The sequence below is a fragment of the Mya arenaria genome, chromosome 14 (genome assembly GCF_026914265.1).
Source record: "Mya arenaria isolate MELC-2E11 chromosome 14, ASM2691426v1".
Classification (NCBI taxonomy): Eukaryota; Metazoa; Mollusca; class Bivalvia; order Myida; family Myidae; genus Mya; species Mya arenaria.
The window spans coordinates 45698747-45722118 of NC_069135.1; the positions used below are offsets into that span (position 1 = coordinate 45698747).

Below are 23372 nucleotides of genomic sequence, written 5' to 3' on the forward strand. Positions count from 1 at the left end.
ACTGTCCAGTTAACTAAGTTTATTTTTAGTGCATGTATACTGAATGATGCAACATGTTGGTAACAAGTAGCCGACATTGCAATCTTCACAATGAAATATTTTAAGGTCACTAATTATTCATAAATGCTGTCATTTTCTTATTATTTTCTAATAATTGTTAACCTGAAATATCGTTAATCCAAAGTTTTTATCTGGTTCCCAACGACTTCGGTTTAACTGTGTTTAAACGTACCTTATGAACTCTTAAATTTTGAAATCAGTTTTAATGCATCATTATGTTATACTCATTTTACTTTAATGATCAAATAGTAAGAAAAGCATATGATTTGTTTACTTAGTCTAATAAAAAAATATAGGCCTTTATAAATGGGGTTTTCAATTAATAGCTACGTGGCCACAAATTCCCCAGTTAAAAAACACTTTCTTATGTGCATCTATCTTTACCATGTACCTTTAAAGCTGCACTCTCACAGATTGAACGTTTTGATAACTTTTTTTTTTTGTCTTGGAAGGAGCCAATCTTTGTGAAAATCCATGGAAACAAGTTAAATAAGACTGCTGACAAAAAATACATTGCAGATTTTTATATTTAAGTTCAAAAATTGATGTTTTATGCATTTTTCTTATAACGGTTTAGGCCATAAAACATTAATTTTTGAACGGAAATATGAAAATCTACGCTCTGATTTTTTGTCAGCAATCTTATATCATTTGTTTGCAGATATTTACGCAAAAACTTTCCAAGACAAAAAATAAAAAAGTTGTAAATATGGTAAATCTGCAGCTTTAATAAGAGAAAAAGTGAAAGTTCCTGATACTGAGAAAAATGGCTGTTTTATGGATGTTTAACTTATATGTTGACACATTTTGTCCTCATTCTTTTAGGCAGACTGACCTACTTCTGTTTACTAAGTTCATGTATATCTTTAACCTATAGTTTCTTTTATAACATAGATCTACTTCAGTTTGTTAAGTTCATGTATATCTTTACTCAGTTAATGTATATTTTTTTAGTAGTTTCTTTTATAACAGAGATCTACTTCTGTTTGCTAAGTTCATGTATATCTTTAACCTATAGTTTCTTTTATGACAGAGATCTACTTCTGTTTGCTAAGTTCATGTATATCTTTAACCTATAGTTTTTTTTATGACAGAGATCTACTTCTGTTTACTAAGCACATGTATATCTTTAACCTATAGTTTCTTTTATGGCAGAGATCTACTTCTGTTTACTAAATTCATGTATATCTTTAACCTATAGTTTCTTTTATGGCAGAGATCTACTTCTGTTTACTAAATTCATGTACATCTTTAACCTATAGTTTCTTTTATGGCAGAGATCTACTTCTGTTTACTAAGTGCATGTATATCTTTAACCTATAGTTTCTTTTATGACTGATATTAGAGAGAAATTAGTGTTTGTTCTGTGTTCATAGTTTAACATTACAATTAGTTCTCCACATATATTTTCTTGAACAATAGAAAAAGTTATCAAGTTAAAATGTTGAAGCAAAATTAAAGTGTTGGCATGGAGTGTTTAGAATGTCCTGCTTGGGAGGGCAATGGAAATGTTCAAATTATATGTTCTCACAAAAAAACCAACAAACTCATGGCTAATATAAGTTTTTCTTGTTTGAAGTTTGGCAGATAACTGAACTCCTGGAATTTCTCCTTGATGATTGTTGTCATTATAAGTAATAGCTTCCTGCTAGAATAATAAAGATTTTCCGGCCAACTTTCTGGTTATTTACAATTTCTTTTGTAATCAATTATTTCTAGAATAGGGTCTGGATCTATTTTCAGACAAAACTTTCAAATTGTGAAGTTAGAAAATGATCCATTCAATGATGTTAATATTGACACATTATGATTTAATTGTTTATATTATATGAGAATGTATTGTGCATTTAATTGTAATTTATTTTCCAAAAAAGATGTTCAATTTTAGGGTTTTAAAACCACATCTTGTGTGCAGGACATCTGAAAATATCAGTATGTATAGCTAGGTATGCATGTTTTGGTTAAAGTAAACTTTTTTTATTTAAGTTCATTTTTCATTATATTGATAGGCAAATTTATATAGATAGTGTCCAAGGTTATTATTGTTATTGACATCAATTGTTTATTGAGTTAAAAAAACGAGTTAAGATAACTTTTAATTGTCACTTTTGTGTATTTTCCAAATCTTTAGAATGCTTAGAAAAATTGCTCGAAGAGAAATAAAACTGAATATTTCAAAGAAATCTTGGAATCATTAATTTTCCCATTTATCCTAACCACCCAATCAAGTTTGACAGCTCCTGACAGATGCCAAACAGTTGTTTCTAAACAGATGCTGCAGAAAAGAGAACTTAAAACTGAGATTGTTATAATTGTCAAATGTACACAGTTTTACATAGAAAAAAGAAGTATCTTTAATAATGATAAACCTTGTGGAAGAGAACAACTGAAAAACAGTTTTCCGATTTACAGAAAAGATGTATTTGTTTATTACACATAAATGGCAGTCTTCTGGGAATTGTAGTATAGTTGACAAAAAACAACATGTTGCACTGCGGCTTTTAAATGGATGGTCTGTAAAATAGTTTAAGAAAAAGCATTTTGATAAAAATAATTCTTATTAAAGTTGATTTTATTAATACTTGATAAATAAAAAGCATGCATGCAATGTAGCTAATTTGATTTTAAGCTGGATTTATCATAAAAAAAATTACAGGTTAAAGAATGGCTAAAATCAGGCAGGTTTTGGGCGGGCGGGCGTCATAGAGTCAATAGTTTTTATCAAATTGTTAGGAAACTTTGTCAGAATACTTTTCATCATGTTGTCTTTAACATTTGTGAATATGGGTCACCTCAGGTTAAAAACTATGTACAGTCATATTTTTTTATCCAATTTTTATTAAACTTTGTCAGAATACTAAATGTGTCTACAATGTTGTCTCTGAACATTAGTTGTCAGAAACATTCGTAAATATGGGTCACCTGAGGTCCAAAGCTAGGTCAAGTAGGTCAAATCTTAAGAAATATTTTCTCCATGTCATAAATTCAAAAGATTTTGTCAAATTTTCATAAAACTGTTCCACAAATTTATCTGCATTGTATCTTAGGCTGCTGTGAATATGAGTCATCTTGTGTAAAACTAAAGAAGTCATTAGTTAAAATGTTTGGAAACATCTTTCCCTGTTCTGGATTTAAATTTAAATTTTAGTTCACTTTTTAAAAAAATGTGTGTATGAAATTTCAGATGATAAATGTGTCATCTGAGGTCAAAAAATAGATCTTTGACACTTATCTTTAGGGAAAAGCTGATGTATTTATAGTCATTTTTCCTCACACAAATGGAATGGTTGCTAAACTGTTTGTTGTTATATCTTATTTTGTCATTTCTAAACGCATTTAAGAACATAAATTATTCCTCGTTGATGCAAACGTTAATAGATAATCTATTTGACTTTATTTGAACTTCCTATTATTTTATATTTTCTGAAATTAATGTGTTTGCGTTTCAACTGACATTTCGGAAGAAGTTTTTTAGGATGATAAATTTATGAAAAACTATGAACTATGTGGTAATTTTTGTACAAAACTTAAAAAAATATCATCTATTTACTATGTTTTACTGTCATTTAATGACAATAAAGACATGGTTAAAAATTGATTATGCCTTAATAATACACATATTAGGTGCCTCTCCTTTTTTTAACATAAACCAATCAAAACCTACTGTTTGGTTCAATTTAAATGCAGCATTTTATAAACAACATTTGATTGGTCCAAAATCTAGGTCAAAAGCCCTACACAATATACATCTACAACCAAAAAGGCTAAATTGACTGGGTTTGATCACTGTCAATTACATTTCTTACTTTTCTGTACCAAATTACTTTTAGAATCCATGTTTAAAAAAATATTGTCGATGAGATTTTGTCATTATTTGCTTCAAACTTTCGTCATGAATAAGAAGTATAATTAAAATATTAAAATCATACTGTCTCTAATGAAAGACATGGTTAGAACGTGCAATGCTCCTTTATACACTTACTGACACTTGCAAATCTGTAAGCAGGATCACACCAGGATGTTTTGGTAGAAATCTTAATGGCATCAAACTTTACAGAGCCCTTGAAATACAAGAGTAATAGAGGAAACTATCCATTCAGCTTTTTAAATTACTTCCGAAGTCACTTGAAGGCTTGGTACAAAGGTGGCAACTCCTCCACATTTTCATGGGTGTTTATGGGAGGGGGTTAAATAATGTCGTGAAATTCTAAGACTTATTCTGCCATCGCCATTTGTTGTGCACTTTTGTCAGTCATGCACATGTAGTGTTCTTTACTGCTCATATCATTGGTAAGGTAAAACAAAAGTTGTTGTCTGGAACAGAACATTTCTGGAGTGTATTCATAAAAATGAGTTATCTAAATATAAGTGTTAATAAAGAAAAATAGATCCAGATTAATATACCATGGTGTTGGTGAAGCCTTTCTGTAGAAGCATGGTAACTCAAAAGGCATATCGAGCCTTGTTAAGGTGAGTTTTTATATAAATTGCGATGCATGATGACTGTATTCTTATTTCACAGTTTTAAATATTGCTTTCAATTGTAAATTCTTTTTTGTTTACAAAACATTTACTTTGGCAAAAGTTTTACCAAAAACATTACACATAATGGCACAAAGAGAGTCGTTATGAGTTAACCATGGCAATGGGATAAATACAAGGCACCAAGGGGTTTAATCAAAAAGAGCTATGGTATCGCATTTGGACTTCTTTTGACTGGATTTGGCTGTCTCTTCTGCTGGACTGTCTCTTGAGCATAAACACATAAAAGGACTAATAACCATGCCTGAATAATAACCATGCCTGAATGATAACCATGCCTGAATGATAACCATGCCTGAATAATAACCATGCCTGAAGGATAACCATACATACAGTCACCCTGAGACACTCACTACCACTTTTGCCATCATCATTGCAGATTGTTTTCACAAGCTTTCAAATCAGATTATATTTGTCATCAGAGGTTTAACTTAATGCAAACTATGGCCACTATGATTGGTACACTCAACTTCTAATACTATTATATGTCAGCATGCCGGTCAAATATCTGAGAACATTTTTCAGTATCCATTAAGGTATCAGACAATCAAGTTGTTGTTTTATCATATCCCCGACAAATGAAGTTTGAAGGGGGTATATTGGAGTCACCCTGTGGTAGGTCGGTCGGTCCATCCGTCGGTTTTTGTCGGTCGGTCCGTTGCAATTTCCTTGTCCGGAGCATACCTTAAAAACTACTGGATGGTATTGGATTAAACTTCATACAATGATAGAGTATAATGTGAGGAAGTGCAGTGTACAATAACCATAACTCTATTCTGAGTTATTGCTCTTTGTTACTTTATTTTGTCCGGAGTATAACTTGAAAAGTATTGGATGGAATTCATTGAAACTTCATACAATAGTAAAGCACAATAAGAGGAAGTGCAGTGTTCAAGAACCATAACTCTACTTCAGATTATTACTAAGTTATTGCCCTTTATTTGTTTTTTTTTGCTGTCAATTTTTTCCAGACATTAACTTGCAAACTACTAGATGGAATTTATTAAAACTTCATACAATGGTAAAGCACAATGAGAGGAAGTGCAGTGCACAAGAATCATAACTCTATTTCAGCTTATTACAGAGTTACTGCTCTTTGTTACTTTTTTCTTGTCTGGAGCATAACTTGAAAACTATTGGATGGAATTTAATAAAACTTCATACAGTGATAGATCATAATGAGAGGGATTGCAGTGTACAGGAACCACAATTCAATTTCAGCAGATTACAGAGTTAGTGCCCTTTGTTACTTTTTCTTGTCCGGAGCATAACTTGAAAACTATTGGATGGAATTTAATAAAACTTCATACAGTACTAGATCCTACTGAGAGGGAGTGCAGTATACAGGAACTGCAATTCTATTTCAGCTAATTACAGAGTTTCTGCCCTTTGTTACTTTTTTCTTGTCCGGAGCATAACTTGAAAACTATTGGATGGAATTTAATATCTCTTCATACAGTGCTAGATCATAATGAGAGGGAGTGCAGTGAACAGGAACCGCAATTCTATTTCAGCTAATTACAGAGTTACTGCCCTTTGTTACTTTTTTCTTGTCCGGAGCATAACTTGAAAACTATTGGATGGAATTTAATATCTCTTCATACAGTGCTAGATCATAATGAGAGGGAGTGCAGTATACAGGAACTGCAATTCTATTTCTGCTAATTACAGAGTTACTGCCTTTTATTACTGTTTTCTTATCTGCAGCATAACTTGAAAGTATTGGATGGAATTTAATCAAACTTCATACAGTGATAGATCATAATGAGAGGAAGTGTAGTGTACAGGAACCGCAATTCTATATCAGCCAATTACAGAGTTATTGCCCTTTGTTACTTTTTTCTTGTCCGAAGCATAACTTGAAAACTACCAAATGGAATGTAATAAAACTTTATACAATGGTACAGCAAAATGAGAAGGAGTTCAGTGTACATGAATTACTACACTTTTTTAGCAAATTACAGAGTTATTGCCTTTTTCAGTTGTTTTGTTTTTTGTCAAACTTTTGTCCAGACAGTAACTTGAAAACTACTAGATGGAATAGCATAAAACTTCATGCAGTGATAAATCATAATGAGAGGCGGCGTTCGGGGGTATTAATCACCTTCAGTGATAGCTCTAGTTTTGTTTAAGCGTATGCATCAATCATTGTTTCAGGCAAGTGGTTGATGGTGATGAAAACAAGGACAAGAGGATGCACTGCACATTCAATATACTGGTCAGTAACACATTGAAGTACCTAAGTATTGTATGTGGGAGTGTGGGGACAGGGAGGGGTTACGGGTTGGGGATATTCATTACATTCAACATATTTGTCTATACAGAGGGATGTTGACAAGTATGTTTTTCTGTGTGTATATTAGGGATGCAAACGGATATTCAAATATTAAAATATTCGATTGAACATTTGGTATTTGAATGTCAAAATCAGTAATTAAATATTCAATGTTTTTTTTTTTTTATAGAAATTTAATAAACCTTTTTCCACCACCACCACCACCACTGGCATCACTCAAACACAACAACCACCACAGGCATCACTCCAACATCTCCACCACCACCATCACTACACCACCTCAACCACCACCATCACTCCACCACCACCGGCATCACTCCACCACCTCCACCACCTCCACCACCACCACCAACACCTACATCATCACCATCACTCCACCATCACTCCAACACCTATATTACCACCATCACACCACCACCTCCACCACCACCGGCATCACTCCACCACCTCCACAACTACCACCACAAGCAACACTCCACCACCTCCATCACCACCACCATCTCCACCACCACCGGCATCACTCCACTATCTCCACCACTATTGACATCACTCCACAACCATCACCCACACCACCAATAGCATCACTCCACCACCTCCACCACCACCATCAATCCACCATCTCCATCACTCCACCATCTCCACCACCATCATCACTCCAACATGACCACCACCATAGGCATCACTCAATCACCTCAATCAACACCATCACTCCACCATCACTCCACCACCTCAACCACCACCACATCATCATCATCATCACTCCACCACCACCATCCCTCTACCACCACCACCACCACCACCACCACCACAACCACCACCATCACTCCACCACAACTGGTATCACTCCACCACCACCACAGGCATAACTCCACCTCCACAACCACAACTGGTATCACTCCACCACCACCACCACCACCACCACCACAGGCATTACTCCACCTCCACAACAACCACTGGTATCACTCCACCACCACCACCACCACCACCACAGGCATTACTTCACCTCCACAACCACAACTGGTATCACTCCACCACCACCACCACCACCACCACCACCACAGGCATTACTCCACCTCCACAACCACAACTGGTATCACTCCACCACCACCACCACCACCACCACAGGCATTACTTCACGTCCACAACAACCACTGGTGTCACTCCACATCCTTCACCACCACTGGTATTACTCCACATCCTTCACCACCACTGGTATCACTCAATCACCTTCACCACCACAAGCATTACTCAACAACAACTACCACCAACACCAACAACCACCATTGCCATCACTGCTCCACCAACACTACCACCAATGCCTCAGCCATCATGGCCAACACCACCACCACAACAAACATAACCACCACCACTTCCACCACAAAGTGGTCCTCATTGTATTTTGCAACAGATTTGCATCATAATGAGCAGGATGTAATATTACATCTTCCAGAACTTCTACAGAGATGAGATCAAGCGTGAGGAGATGTATATTCGGTACGTGAACAAGCTGCATGAGCTGCATATGGTGGCTAACAATCACGCTGAGGCCGGTCTCACACTACAGCTGTATGCAAAGGTAGGCAGGATATCACATAATGCCAGGCTTGAATGATATACTGAAATGCACTTAATTTCTTCATTCAGAAGAAATCAATTATATATCAATACCATCATTGAAGTGTCATACTGTAATTAAAAGGTAATATAATTAAGGAATGAATTGCATGATTGATGTAATTATCGGGGTATGAAAGCAATTGGGCAGGTTAAAGTGTGTCGAGTCCAAAGGACTCCATGCATACTTTGGCCAGCCCAATTGCGTTCATATCCCCTATAATGACATCAATCCCGCAATTCATTTCTTATATTTACACCAATAGTTCATTATTTCATTCAACAATTGTTAAAAATACTTCATTTCATTTCAGAAAACCTTAAAGTAATCTTTTTGCACCCTTTCTATAAATAGAATGACCCGACTGTAACCTGAAACAGTTTTTTTCAAATGACGTCCCTTTAACGCAGGAAAGATCAACCACTTGAAATTTTAAACGTAAAATTGAAGCACTAATAGCAACAACACATTTAACATATCATATATTAACACTCTATTAAATGTTTATTTCATTTTTACGGTACCTGCTGGCACAATAACAAGATAAACACTTTCCATGTATATTGTTATGCGGTGATTCGGGATCCGAACATATCCGCAGATGTTGCGTTCATTGGATGATAACCGCAATTGCCACAAGGCAGTTTATTTAAGGAATGAAAGTTGTGGTGTAAATATTGGTAATTATCTGCACATACTCATCTTATATGAGCGAATGTTTTCTGAAACCATCTCCATATTTATTTATCCTGTTTGTCAACAGTTTTTTAACCAGGTTTTCAACGAAAACCGGGTTATTAGAATGAGGTTGTCGTTGGGCGGGCGGGCGGGCGTCGAACATTGGTTTCTGTTCAATAACTTTAGTAAACATTGAAAGATATTGATGAAACTTGGTGTGTAGGTAGCTTATGGGAAGAGCTAGCTCGGGATTGCTTTTGAGGGGGGTGGGGCTAAGGTCAAGGTCACTGTTACTAAAAATAGAAAAATGGTTTCTGCCCAATAACTTTAGTTAGCATTGACAGATATTGATGAAACTTAGTGTGTAGGTAGCTTATGTAAAGAGCTAGCTTGGGATTGCTTTTGAGGGGATTGGGGCTAAGGTCAAGGTCGCCTGTTACTTAAAATAGAAAAATGGTTTCTGCCCAATAACTTTAGTAAGGATTGATGGATATTGACGAAAGTTGGTGTGTAGGTAGCTTATGTGAAGAGCTAGCTTGGGATTGCTATTGAGGGGGGGGGAGGGGCTTAGGTCAAGGTCACTGTTACTTAAAATAGAAAAATGGTTTCTGCCTAATAACTTTAGTTAGCATTGACCGATATTGATGAAACTTGGTGTGTAAGTTGCTTATGTGAAGAGCTAGCTTTGGATTACTTTTGAGTGGGGAGGGGCTAAGGTCAAGGTCACTATTACTTAAAATAGGAAAATGGTCAAGGTCACTGTTACTTAAAATAAAAAATGGTTTCTGCCCAATAACTTTAGTTAGCATTGACAGATATTGATGAAACTTGGTGTGTAGGTAGCTTATGTGAAGAGCTAGCTTGGGATTGCTTTTGAGGGGGATGGGGCTAAGGTCAAGGTCACCTGTTACTAAAAATAGATAAATGGTTTCTGCCCAATAACTTTAGTAAGGATTGATAGATATTGATGAAAGTTGGTGTGTAGGTAGCTTATGTGAAGAGCTAGCTTGGGATTGCTATTGAGGGGGGAAGGGGCTAAGGTCAAGGTCACTGTTACTTAAAATAGAAAAATGGTTTCTGCCCAATAACTTTAGTTAGCATTGACCGATATTGATGAAACTTGGTGTGTAGGTAGCTTATGTACAGAGCTAGCTTGGGATTGCTTTTAAGGGGGTGGGGCTAAGGTCAAGGTCGACTGTTACTAAAAGTAGAAAAATGGTTTCTGCCCAATAACATAAGTTAGCATTGATAGATATTGAGGAAACTTAGGTAGCTTATGTGAAGAGCTAGCTTGGAATTGCTTTTGAGTGGGGAGGGGCTATGGTCAAGGTCACTATTACTAAAAATAGAAAAATGGTTTCCGCCCAATAACCTTAGTTAGGATTGATAGATATTGACGAAATTTTGTGTGTAGGTACTAGTAGCTTATGTGAAGAGCAAGCTTGGAATTTCTTTTGAGGGGGGTGGGGTCAAGGTCACTGTTACTAAAAATAGAAAAATGGTTTCTGCCCAATAACTTTAGTTAGCATTGATAGATATTGATGAAACTTAGAGCGAAGGTAGCTTATGTGAAGAGATAGCTTGGGAGGTGGGGTCAAGGTCACTGTTCCTAAAAATAGAAAAATGTTTTTCTGCCCAACAACTTAGTTAAAATTGATGGATAGTGATGAATCTTAGTGTGAATATAGCTTATATGAAGCTGCAGATTGAACTTGCTTTTGAGGGTGGGGAAGAAGGTCAAGGTACTTGATTTGTTGAGTGTAAATTAAAAACTTAAGTTTTTTTTCAAAAAGCAGACAACTGATTTTTTGAGAATATTTTACAAGGTAAGTTAATTTTTCTGTTGATTTATAGAAAAACAAAACTTTCTTACTTTATTGGGTAACAAGTCATACAACAAATTAATTGGCTATAATTTCTGATTGCCCATAACAAAAACCTGGTTTTGTCGCATTGCGGCGCTTCTAGTCTTAGATTTATAATGCTAGTGTGAGGCAGGGGTTGGGGTGGGCAGCAGGGGCCTGGGAGCTTTTGTAGTAAGTACTTCAGGAATCTGGAATGAATTTTTGTAGGTACAAAAAAGTATTGTCTTTCATTATTATTTCTAATTAGAATTGCTTTGGAAGCTTAATATTTTTTCACCAGACCAAATGATTGAATGTATCTTAGACATACAGACTGTGTATTATAATTGTGTTTTCTTCATTCATGTCAAGAAATGGCTGAACTTTGTCAAAAATGTTTTCATTAAAAAAAATTAGATTTGAATTTCGAAGTGAATGCACTAATAATACAATGGGCCAATTGTTAGGAACTTCGTTATAGTTAACAATGTTGTAAACCGCATCGTTGTTAACCATTATTATGTGCTGACACATTTAAATAAAACAAGAACGACTGAAAGAGTTGTTTCAAATCTTGTTAGAAATATGGCAGATCATAAGTGTGCACATTAAAGTTTCCATTTACAATTATGTTAAGTCTAACAAGATTCTGAACAATTGACCCATTGTGAATAAAATGTAGGTATTGCATTGGAGTGACAACATATTGCCGGCAGAGATGAACTATCGGGAACAGCGGGAACAGGACAGGAAGGAAATGCTCTATATGCAGATCATCAACTCGTTTGATCGCGGAAAAGTCTGGGAATACGCCCTACCTTTGTGTAAAGATCTTGCAGAATATTACGAGAGGAATTTCAGCTATAAGAAATTAGGCGATATTTTGGTATGTATGATTTTAAAGCTACACTCTCACAGATTGAACGTTTTGACAACTTTTTTTAATATTTGTCTTGGAACGAGCAAATATTTGGGAAAATCCATGGCAATCAGTTATATAGGACTGCTGACAAAAAATAAAATTCCAGAATTTTATATTTAAGTTCAAAAATTGATGTTTTATGTATTTTTCTTAAACTGTTAGTAACGGTTTAAGCCATAAATCATTAATTTTCGAACGGAAATATAAAAATCTACGATCTGATTTTTTGTCAGCAATCTTATATCATTGGTTTACAGATAATTACGCAAATTTGCTCTTTCCAAGACAACAAATAAAAAAGTTGTAAAAATGGTAAATCTGTGAGAGTGCAGCTTTAACAACAAGAAATTGATATAATCACAATGTATATATCATATGAAAATGTTAGTGATGTAGCTTAGGCTGAAGATTCATTCATCTCAACCTTGTATAAAGCTTAGAAAAACATCAATTTAGACCTTCACTGCAATTATTTAAGGATTTTAATTATTTTGATATTATATTTACAATTCATTAAATTGAATGTGCTGTCAAAAATCATCTAAACCACAGTGTTGCAAGTGTTTTTTAGTGAAATGATTGGCTTAGTGTGATCCTAGGGATGGCAACAAGTAGTATCCTAGGGATGGCAATAAGTAGTAGCCTAGGGATGGCAACAAGTAGTAGCCTAGGGATGGCAACAAGTACATGTAGTATCCTAGGGATGGCTACAAGTAGTACTGAATTACTTTAGTTAGGGTTAAGATATTGTGAACAAACCTTGTAAATATGAAGAGTTTTTAAAGACCTTTCATTGGATTGTGTTTGAGGATCTAGGGTCATTGTCAAGGTTACTATTTCTAAAAAAGGATAACTGTTTGGTACTGAATAACTTTAGTGAGGGTTGACGTATTGTGACCAAACTTGTTATGTAAAAGAGTTTATGGAGGACTTCAATGGGATTGCATTTGGTGCCCCTAAGGTCAAGTTCAAAGTCAGTGTTTCTTAAAATAGAAAAAATAGATGATATTGAATAACTTTAGTTAGGGTTAACATATTGCGACCAAACTTGGTAGATACGAAGTGTTTATGGAGACCTTTCATGGGATTGTGTTTGAGGCCCTAGGGTCAAGTTCAAGGTCACTGTTACTTAAAACAGAAAAAAACAGTTGGTACTGAATAACTTTAGTTAGGGTTAACATATTTGGACCAAACTTGGAAAATAGGAAGTGTTTATTGAGACCTTTCATGGGATTGTGTTTGAGCCCTAGTGTCAAGGTCACTGTTTCTAAATATAGATAATCGTTTGGTACTGAATAACTTTAGCTAGGGTTGACATATTGTGACCAAATTTGTTATGTAGGAAGAGTTTATGGAGGACTTAGATATACACTAACTAGAATGAATGAGCTTCTGGGAGCTTGTATACTTGATGATGCTTCCCTTCTGAACAAGAACTGTCTTTATTGGTTTTGGCAATATGGAATAAAGTCCCTGAAAATCTGTATTTTGAATTAAATTCCAAGTGGTCAGCAGGTCCTCTTTGAAGTCACATATGGTATGTATGGTGAGGAGCTGGGATTGTATTGTTCTGTTAGACTGTCGGCTGCAAGCAGTATTTCAGAAACACGACTAGTCGCATGACACAGCTCATTGAAAATGAAAATATTAATACCCACCACCTGTGTACCAACAGAACTACTTACATGAATGTGGGGGTTCAAGTACTTGCTTATGCGTATTTAATGTGTTATTGCATTATTTCATCTGTAGTAGCCATTATTTTATCATTTGACTTAAATCTGGGGACTATGCAGGCCAGAACAAGATAGGAATGTAATTGTTCTCTGGCCATGCTGTATCAATATGTGACTTGTGTGCGGGAGCATTGTTTTCCTGAAATATTCATAAACTATCATAGAAAAGTTAACCACTGATTGCCATAAATATACATCAGCAGCCAATTGTATAAATGATGGCTAGATTTAACCGCTGGTTAGGATAACTTAATTTTTATACAATCGGTTTTCGGATAACTTGACCAAACCCAGGGAGATAACCAAAAGATAGTAACTGGTTAGGATTTTTCCACGTTTATACAATTGGCTGATGTCTAAATGTATTTCTGAGTGCTCATAGTTCCATCGATAAAGGCAAGCATCCCAACCCAAATAACAGACCATAATCTTCAGGTTGGTGTTCATACAGTCAGCCACATACCCCAGATATTCTGGACACCACTTTTCATTTGCCTTTCTCTTATCATTTAAGTGTTGGTCAGGTTTTAAATTTATCATTGTTTCATTGCTGAATACTACATGTTTCCAATCAGACTCAACTGTCCGTGCTAATGTTTTGCAACACCCATTTCCTGTTGACTGTCGAGATGTTCATAGTTGGACTTAATGTAAGAAGCAGTGATTGCAAGCAGAGGTTGACACCTGTTCTGTTGATTGTCGAGATGTTCAAAGTTGGACTTATTGTAAGAAGCAGTGATTGCAAGCAGAGGTTGACACCTGTTCTTATTAAGAATCAGAGAAAGTTTTTAAGCTTCTTCGGTTCCCTGAAAATTTTCGAACGACTGCTTCTGGGTTAATTTATTATTTTAAAAACACAAAATTGACCATACATGCATTAACAGTCTAACAATCATTCCACAAGATTCATAGGCCACTTTAGAGAGTTTGTGCTGCCTCAAATACATAAAAATATCATTTTAATTGACTTTAACTCAAGAAATATAATTCTGTCCGCAGGGAAACTCATTTAGAAAAAATACTTATTCCAGTTTCAGGCTTATACGAAGAGTTACTTTCAGAAATGAACCATCACTGTTGTTCATTGTGCTATTGCTTTTTATTGAAGTTTGTCAGGAAATAGTGCAAATGAAAAATGCCTGGTTTGTTTAAGTTTTCCTTAACCGCGTGGAATCATTTCAGCAAGTGCGCGCGACATACGTTCCTACCCTTGAGATTATGAGATTGCTATGTTAACGATAGCCTACTTACGATTTCAGAAGCAGCAGGCATGTTTTTACCAGAAGATTTTGGAGGGTTCCCCCAGTGAGGACCCAGACAGCACGGACACATTCTACCCTCGTGTGGACCCTGCCTACTATAGGGTGGCATATTACGGGCAGAGTTTCCCTGCCTTTGTCAGGGTGAGTAATGACAACAGTAATATAATTTCATGTAATTATGAGGAGCAGTTGTCATTAAAGTTAAAGAGTTTTCCAGCATGAAAGGGGATATAATAGATGTAACCTGGAATTCACATTACTGGGTTCTCCCATGCTAGTACAAATAAAAGTTGAAATTCAAAAATTCATGTGACCCCGTTTTAGACCGACATCCCTTAAATAAATCCAGGGGGAAACACTGTTTATAAGATTTACGTTTTAGCTATCGCTTGAATTTAAGTAACAATATCAGAAATTCATGTAAATTATTGTCAATTGACGAATAATTATTCTATGTTCACTTCATTAACAAATCTGTAAAAAACCTGTATGAAGAACAAAATTATTGGTATTTACTTTAAGCATCACACCAATATTTCAGAACAAGCAGTTCATATACCGGGGAGATGAATGCTTGAAGCTAGACACAATAAAGAACCACCTGACAGCAGAGTTCCCCCAGGCCACAATCATGTCCCACAACAACCCACTCAGTGAGGCGTACAAGGACGGCCATCAACAGTGTATCCTTACCTCAACCATACACATGCCCTCTGTCAAGCCTCACCTTAACATATGCCCTTATCAATATGTATACCTTCTGTCACACCTCAACCATACACATGCACTCTGTCAAGCCTCACCTTAACATATGCCCTTATCAATATGTATACCTTCTGTCACACCTCAACCATACACATGCACTCTGTCAAGCCTCACCTTAACATATGCCCTTATCAATATGTATACCTTCTGTCACACCTCAACCATACACATGCACTCTGTCAAGCCTCACCTTAACATATGCCCTTATCAATATGTATACCTTCTGTCACACCTCAACCATACATGTGCCCTCTGTCAAGCCTCACCTTAACATATGCCCTTATCAATATGTATACCTTCTGTCACACCTCAACCATACACATGCACTCTGTCAAGCCTCACCTTAACATATGCCCTTATCAATATGTATACCTTCTGTCACACCTCAACCATACACATTCACTCCATCACTCTCTAATAGGGATGCAAATGATTGGCTAAGTTACCGGGACCAACCTTGATTCCCCAAATAAGCCTCTGAAATCCCCCATTTTCAGAAAAAAAATCCAACAAAAAGTTACACATTTTGAACAAACGGAAAACACAATTGAATCATTTCCACTGCATACATATTTGTAAACAATGCAAAATTAGGTCATTGAAGATTGTAAATTCCCGATGACAATACCTTGAAGCTTCGTTCTGGGATTGACCATTACTTGATATAACTACTGAAAAACCAAACCAACTTGGTATGTAGTAAAAAAACAAAACAAAGACAAAAATCTATCATACAACAAAACAGGAAATATATCCTTAAACACTATACTATACAGTTACATTGCAAAACACAAACATTATAAACCGTTTATAGCATTAATAACATCATGGTGATTTGAGCAATATTGCACAGCTAAATTGGCACCCAAGACAACACATTGGTGTGAAGGTTGATTTCTTAAAGACTTAATTGGCATGATCATTTAAATGTACTGACAATAATTGAAACATGTTTGATGTCTTTTGTCTAACAGCCAGTTAATGTAATATTACCAGAACTGTTCAAAGTACCCGACAATATACTGTCCCTAATTCACATATGATGCTTGTATAGTGTATTGTCATCACAGTCACACATTGATCGTTGTAAAAACAAGACAAACATACCTATTACACAATGACACAGTTTTAGGCAAAAGGATTATAATTATATTTATCATCCCTACTTTTTAAACATGCACATTGCCTCAGTCACACACATACCCTCTGTCACATCTCAACCACACACATACCCTCTGTCACATCTCAACCACACACTTACCCTCTGTCACATCTCAACCACACACATACCCTCTGTCACATCTCAACCACACACTTACGCTCTGTCACATCTCAGCCACACATTTACGCTCTGTCACATCTCAACCACACACTTATGCTCTGTCACATCTCAACCACACACATAACCTCTGTCACATCTCAACCACACACTTACCCTCTGTCACATGTCAACCACACACATACCCTCTGTCACATCTCAACCACACACATACGCTCTCACATCTCAACCACACACAAACGCTCTGTCACATCTCAGCCACACATTTACGCTCTGTCACATCTCAACCACACACTTATGCTCTGTCACATCTCAACCACACACATAACCTCTGTCACATCTCAACCACACACTTACCCTCTGTCACATCTCAACCACACACTTACCCTCTGTCACATCTCAACCACACACATACCCTTTGTCACATCTTAACCACACACTTACGCTCTGTCACATCTCAACCACACACTTACGCTCTGTCACATCTCAACCACACACATACGCTGTCACATCTCAACCACACACTTATGCTCTGTCACATCTCAACCACACACATACCCTCTGTCACATCTCAACCACACACTTACCCTCTGTCACATCTAAACCACACATTTACGCTCTGTCACATCTCAACCACACACTTATGCTCTGTCACATCTCAACCACACACATACCCTCTGTCACATCTCAACCACACACATATCCTCTGTCACATCTCAACCACACACATACCCTCTGTCACATCTCAACCACACACTTACGCTCTGTCACATCTCAACCACACACTTACCCTCTGTCACATCTCAACCACACACTTACCCTCTGTCACATCTCAACCACACACATACGCTCTCACATCTCAACCACACACATACGCTCTGTCACATCTCAACCACACACATACGCTGTCACATCTCAACCACACACTTATGCTCTGTCACATCTCAACCACACACATACCCTCTGTCACATCTCAACCACACACTTACCCTCTGTCACATCTCAACCACACATACCCTCTGTCACATCTCAACCACACACTTACGCTCTGTCACATCTCAACCACACACATACGCTCTGTCACATCTCAACCACACACATACGCTGTCACATCTCAACCACACACTTATGCTCTGTCACATCTCAACCACACACATACCCTCTGTCACATCTCAACCACACACTTACCCTCTGTCACATCTCAACCACACACTTACGCTCTGTCACATCTCAGCCACACACTTACGCTCTGTCACATCTCAACCACACACTTACACTCTGTCACATCTCAACCACACACACACGCTGTCACATCTCAACCACACACTTATGCTGTCACATCTCAACCACACACTTACGCTCTGTCACATCTCAACCACACACTTACGCTCTGTCACATCTCAACCACACACTTACGCTGTCACATCTCAACCACACACTTACGCTCTGTCACATCTCAACCACACATTTACGCTCTGTCACATCTCAACCACACACTTACACTGTCACATCTCAACCACACACTTACGCTCTGTCACATCTCAACCACACACATATCCTCTGTCACATCTCAACCACACACATACCCTCTGTCACATCTCAACCACACACATATCCTCTGTCACATCTCAACCACACACTTACGCTCTGTCACATCTCAACCACACACTTACGCTCTGTCACATCTCAACCACACACATACGCTCTGTCACATCTCAACCACACACATACGCTCTGTCACATCTCAACCACACACTTATGCTCTGTCACATCTCAACCACACACTTACCCTCTGTCACATCTCAACCACACACTTATGCTCTGTCACATCTGAACCACACACATACCCTCTGTCACATCTCAACCACACACATACCCTCTGTCACATCTCAACCACACACTTACCCTCTGTCACATCTCAACCACACACATACGCTGTCACATCTCAACCACACACTTATGCTCTGTCACATCTCAACCACACACTTACCCTCTGTCACATCTCAACCACACACATACACATTTACGCTCTGTCACATCTCAACCACACACATACGCTCTGTCACATCTCAACCACACACATACCCTCTGTCACATCTCAACCACACACATACCCTCTGTCACATCTCAACCACAAACATACACATTTACGCTCTGTCACATCTCAACCACACACTTACCCTCTGTCACATCTCAACCACACACTTACCCTCTGTCACATCTCAACCACACACATACCCTCTGTCACATCTCAACCACAAACATACACATTTACGCTCTGTCACATATCAACCACACACTTACCCTCTGTCACATCTCAACCACACACTTACCCTCTGTCACATCTCAACCACACACATACCCTTTGTCACATCTCAACCACACACTTACGCTCTGTCACATCTCAACCACACACTTACGCTCTGTCACATCTCAACCACACACATACGCTGTCACATCTCAACACACACTTACGCTGTCACATCTCAACCACACACTTACGCTCTGTCACATCTCAACCACACACTTACCCTCTGTCACATCTCAACCACACACATACCCTCTGTCACATCTCAACCACACACTTACCCTCTGTCACATCTCAACCACACACTTATCCTCTGTCACATCTCAACCACACACATACCCTCTGTCACATCTCAACCACACACTTACCCTCTGTCACATCTCAACCACACACATACCCTCTGTCACATCTCAACCACACACTTACCCTCTATCACATCTCAACCACACTTACGCTCTGTCACATCTCAGCCACATACTTACCCTCTGTCACATCTCAACCACACACTTATGCTCTGTCACATCTCAACCACACATATACCCTCTGTCACATCTCAACCACACACTTACCCTCTGTCACATCTCAACCACACACATAGGCTCTGTCACATCTCAGCCACACATTTACGCTCTGTCACATCTCAACCACACACTTATGCTCTGTCAAATCTCAACCACACACATACCCTCTGTCACATCTCAACCACACACTTACGCTCTGTCACATCTCAACCACACACTTATGCTCTGTCACATCTCAACCACACATATACCCTCTGTCACATCTCAACCACACACATACCCTCTGTCACATCTCAACCACACACATACCCTCTGTCACATCTCAACCACACACTTACCCTCTGTCACATCTCAACCACACACTTACCCTCTGTCACATCTCAACCACACACATACCCTCTGTCACATCTCAACCACACACATACCCTCTGTCACATCTCAACCACAGACATACCCTCTGTCACATCTCAACCACACACATACCCTCTGTCACATCTCAACCACACACTTACCCTCTGTCACATCTCAACCACACACTTACCCTCTGTCACATCTCAACCACACACTTACCCTCTGTCACATCTCAACCACACACATACCCTCTGTCACATCTCAACCACACACATACCCTCTGTCACATCTCAGCCACACACTTACCCTCTGTCACATCTCAACCACACACTTATCCTCTGTCACATCTCAACCACACACATACCCTCTGTCACATCTCAACCACACACATACCCTCTGTCACATCTCAACCACACACATACCCTCTGTCACATCTCAACCACACACTTACCCTCTGTCACATCTCAACCACACACTAAGGCTCTGTCACATCTCAGCCACACATTTACGCTCTGTCACATCTCAACCACACACTTACCCTCTGTCACATCTCAACCACACACATACCCTCTGTCACATCTCAACCACACACTTATGCTCTGTCACATCTCAACCACACACTTATGCTCTGTCACATCTCAACCACACACATACCCTCTGTCACATCTCAACCACACACATACCCTCTGTCACATCTCAACCACACACATACCCCCTGTCACATCTCAACCACACACTTACGATGTCAAATCTCAACCACACACTTACGCTCTGTCACATCTCAACCACACACTTAGGCTCTGTCACATCTCAACCACACACATACGCTCTAACACATATCAACCACACACATACCCTCTGTCACATCTCAACCACACACATACCCTCTGTCACATCTCAACCACACACTTATGATGTCAAATCTCAACCACACACTTACGCTCTGTCAAATCTCAACCACACACATACCCTCTGTCACATCTCAACCACACACATACCCTCTGTCACATCTCAACCACACACATACCCTCTGTCACATCTCAAACACACACATACGCTCTGTCACATCTCAACCACACACTTATGCTCTGTCACATCTCAACCACACACATACCCTCTGTCACATCTCAGCCACACTTACGCTCTGTCACATCTCAGCCACACACTTACGCTCTGTCACATCTCAGCCACACACTTACCCTCTGTCACATCTCAACCACACACATATCCTCTGTCACATCTCAACCACACACATATCCTCTGTCACATCTCAACCACACACATACCCTCTGTCACATCTCAACCACACACATACCCTCTGTCACATCTCAACCACACACTTACCCTCTGTCACATCTCAACCACACACTTATGCTCTGTCACATCTCAACCACACACTTACGCTCTGTCACATCTCAACCACACTCTTTCGCTCTGCCACATCTCAACCACACACATACCCTCTGTCACATCTCAGCCACACACTTACGCTCTGTCACATCTCAGCCACACACTTACCCTCTGTCACATCTCAACCACACACTTACCCTCTGTCACATCTCAACCACACACTTACCCTCTGTCACATCTCAACCACACACTTACCCTCTGTCACATCTCAACCACACACTAAGGCTCTGTCACATCTCAGCCACACATTTACGCTCTGTCACATCTCAACCACACACTTACCCTCTGTCACATCTCAACCACACACTTATGCTCTGTCACATCTCAACCACACTCTTTTGCTCTGCCACATCTCAACCACACACATACCCTCTGTCACATCTCAGCCACACACTTACGCTCTGTCACATCTCAGCCACACACTTACCCTCTGTCACATCTCAACCACACACTTACCCTCTGTCACATCTCAACCACACACTTACCCTCTGTCACATCTCAACCACACACTTACCCTCTGTCACATCTCAACCACACACTAAGGCTCTGTCACATCTCAGCCACACATTTACGCTCTGTCACATCTCAACCACACACTTATGCTCTGTCACATCTCAACCACACACTTACCCTCTGTCACATCTCAACCACACACTTACGCTCTGTCACATCTCAACCACACACTTACCCTCTGTCACATCTCAACCACACACGTACACATTTATGCTCTGTCACATCTCAACCACACACTTAGGCTCTGTCACATCTCAACCACACACTTACACTCTGTCACATCTCAACCATACCCATACCCTCTGTCACATCTCAACCACACCCATTCCCTCTGTCACATATCAACCATACCCATACCCTCTGTCACATCTAAGCCATACCCATACCCTCTGTCACATCTAAGCCATACACATACCTACTGTTATATTTCAGCCATCCACATGCCTTTGGTCACTCCTCATTTAGACCTATATCCTCTGTCACAACTCATTAAGTATATGGTAGACATTGTTGGTTTACCTTGACTTTATGTGCAGATATTCAGATCTGCAGTTTGAAGCCTGTCCCAGGACAGCGGACTGAGTTTCTGGGCAAGAATGTGCCCCAGGAGATACGCAACTTCTACACAAGTAATGAGGTGGATACATTCCAGTTTGATCGGCCATACCACCGTGGTGAAAAGGATAAGATAAATGAGAGCAAGGTAAATATTCCCAAACCATGTTTACACTATATCGTACCAAGAGCCTGGTATAGCTTGTCAAACCAGGGACACATCCATGTTTACACTATATTGAACCAAGAGCCTTGTATATCTTGTCAAACCAGGGACACATCCATGTTTACACTATATTGAACCAAGAGCCTTGTATATCTTGTCAAACCAGGGACACATCCATGTTTACACTATATTGAACCAAGAGCCTTGTATATCTTGTCAAACCAGAGACACATCCATGTTTACACTATATTGAGCCAAGAGCCTTGTATATCTTCTCAAACCAGGGACACATCCATGTTTACACTATATTGAACCAAGAGCCTTGTATATCTTGTCAAACCAGGGACACATCCATGTTTACACTATATTGAACCAAGAGCCTTGTATATCTTGTCAAACCAGGGACACATCCATGTTTACACTATATTGAACCAAGAGCCTTGTATATCTTGTCAAACCAGGGACACATCCATGTTTACACTATATTGAACCAAGAGCCTTGTATATCTTGTCAAACCAGGGACACATCCATGTTTACACTATATTGAA

General features: G+C 38.6%; 1 protein-coding gene across 6 annotated transcripts in view; it reads left to right on the forward strand.

The window, feature by feature from the left end:
- Positions 1-23372, forward strand: part of LOC128216947 (dedicator of cytokinesis protein 3-like) — a 186104-nt gene that overhangs the window by 123923 nt on the left and 38809 nt on the right. For all 6 annotated transcript variants that reach the window (XM_052923696.1, XM_052923698.1, XM_052923697.1 and 3 more), the window contains 6 exons: positions 6760-6820; positions 8349-8474; positions 11718-11921; positions 14953-15096; positions 15497-15638; positions 22639-22805. In XM_052923696.1, coding sequence (XP_052779656.1) covers positions 6760-6820; positions 8349-8474; positions 11718-11921; positions 14953-15096; positions 15497-15638; positions 22639-22805 — 844 coding nt within the window. The remainder of the gene's footprint in view (positions 1-6759; positions 6821-8348; positions 8475-11717; positions 11922-14952; positions 15097-15496; positions 15639-22638; positions 22806-23372) is intronic.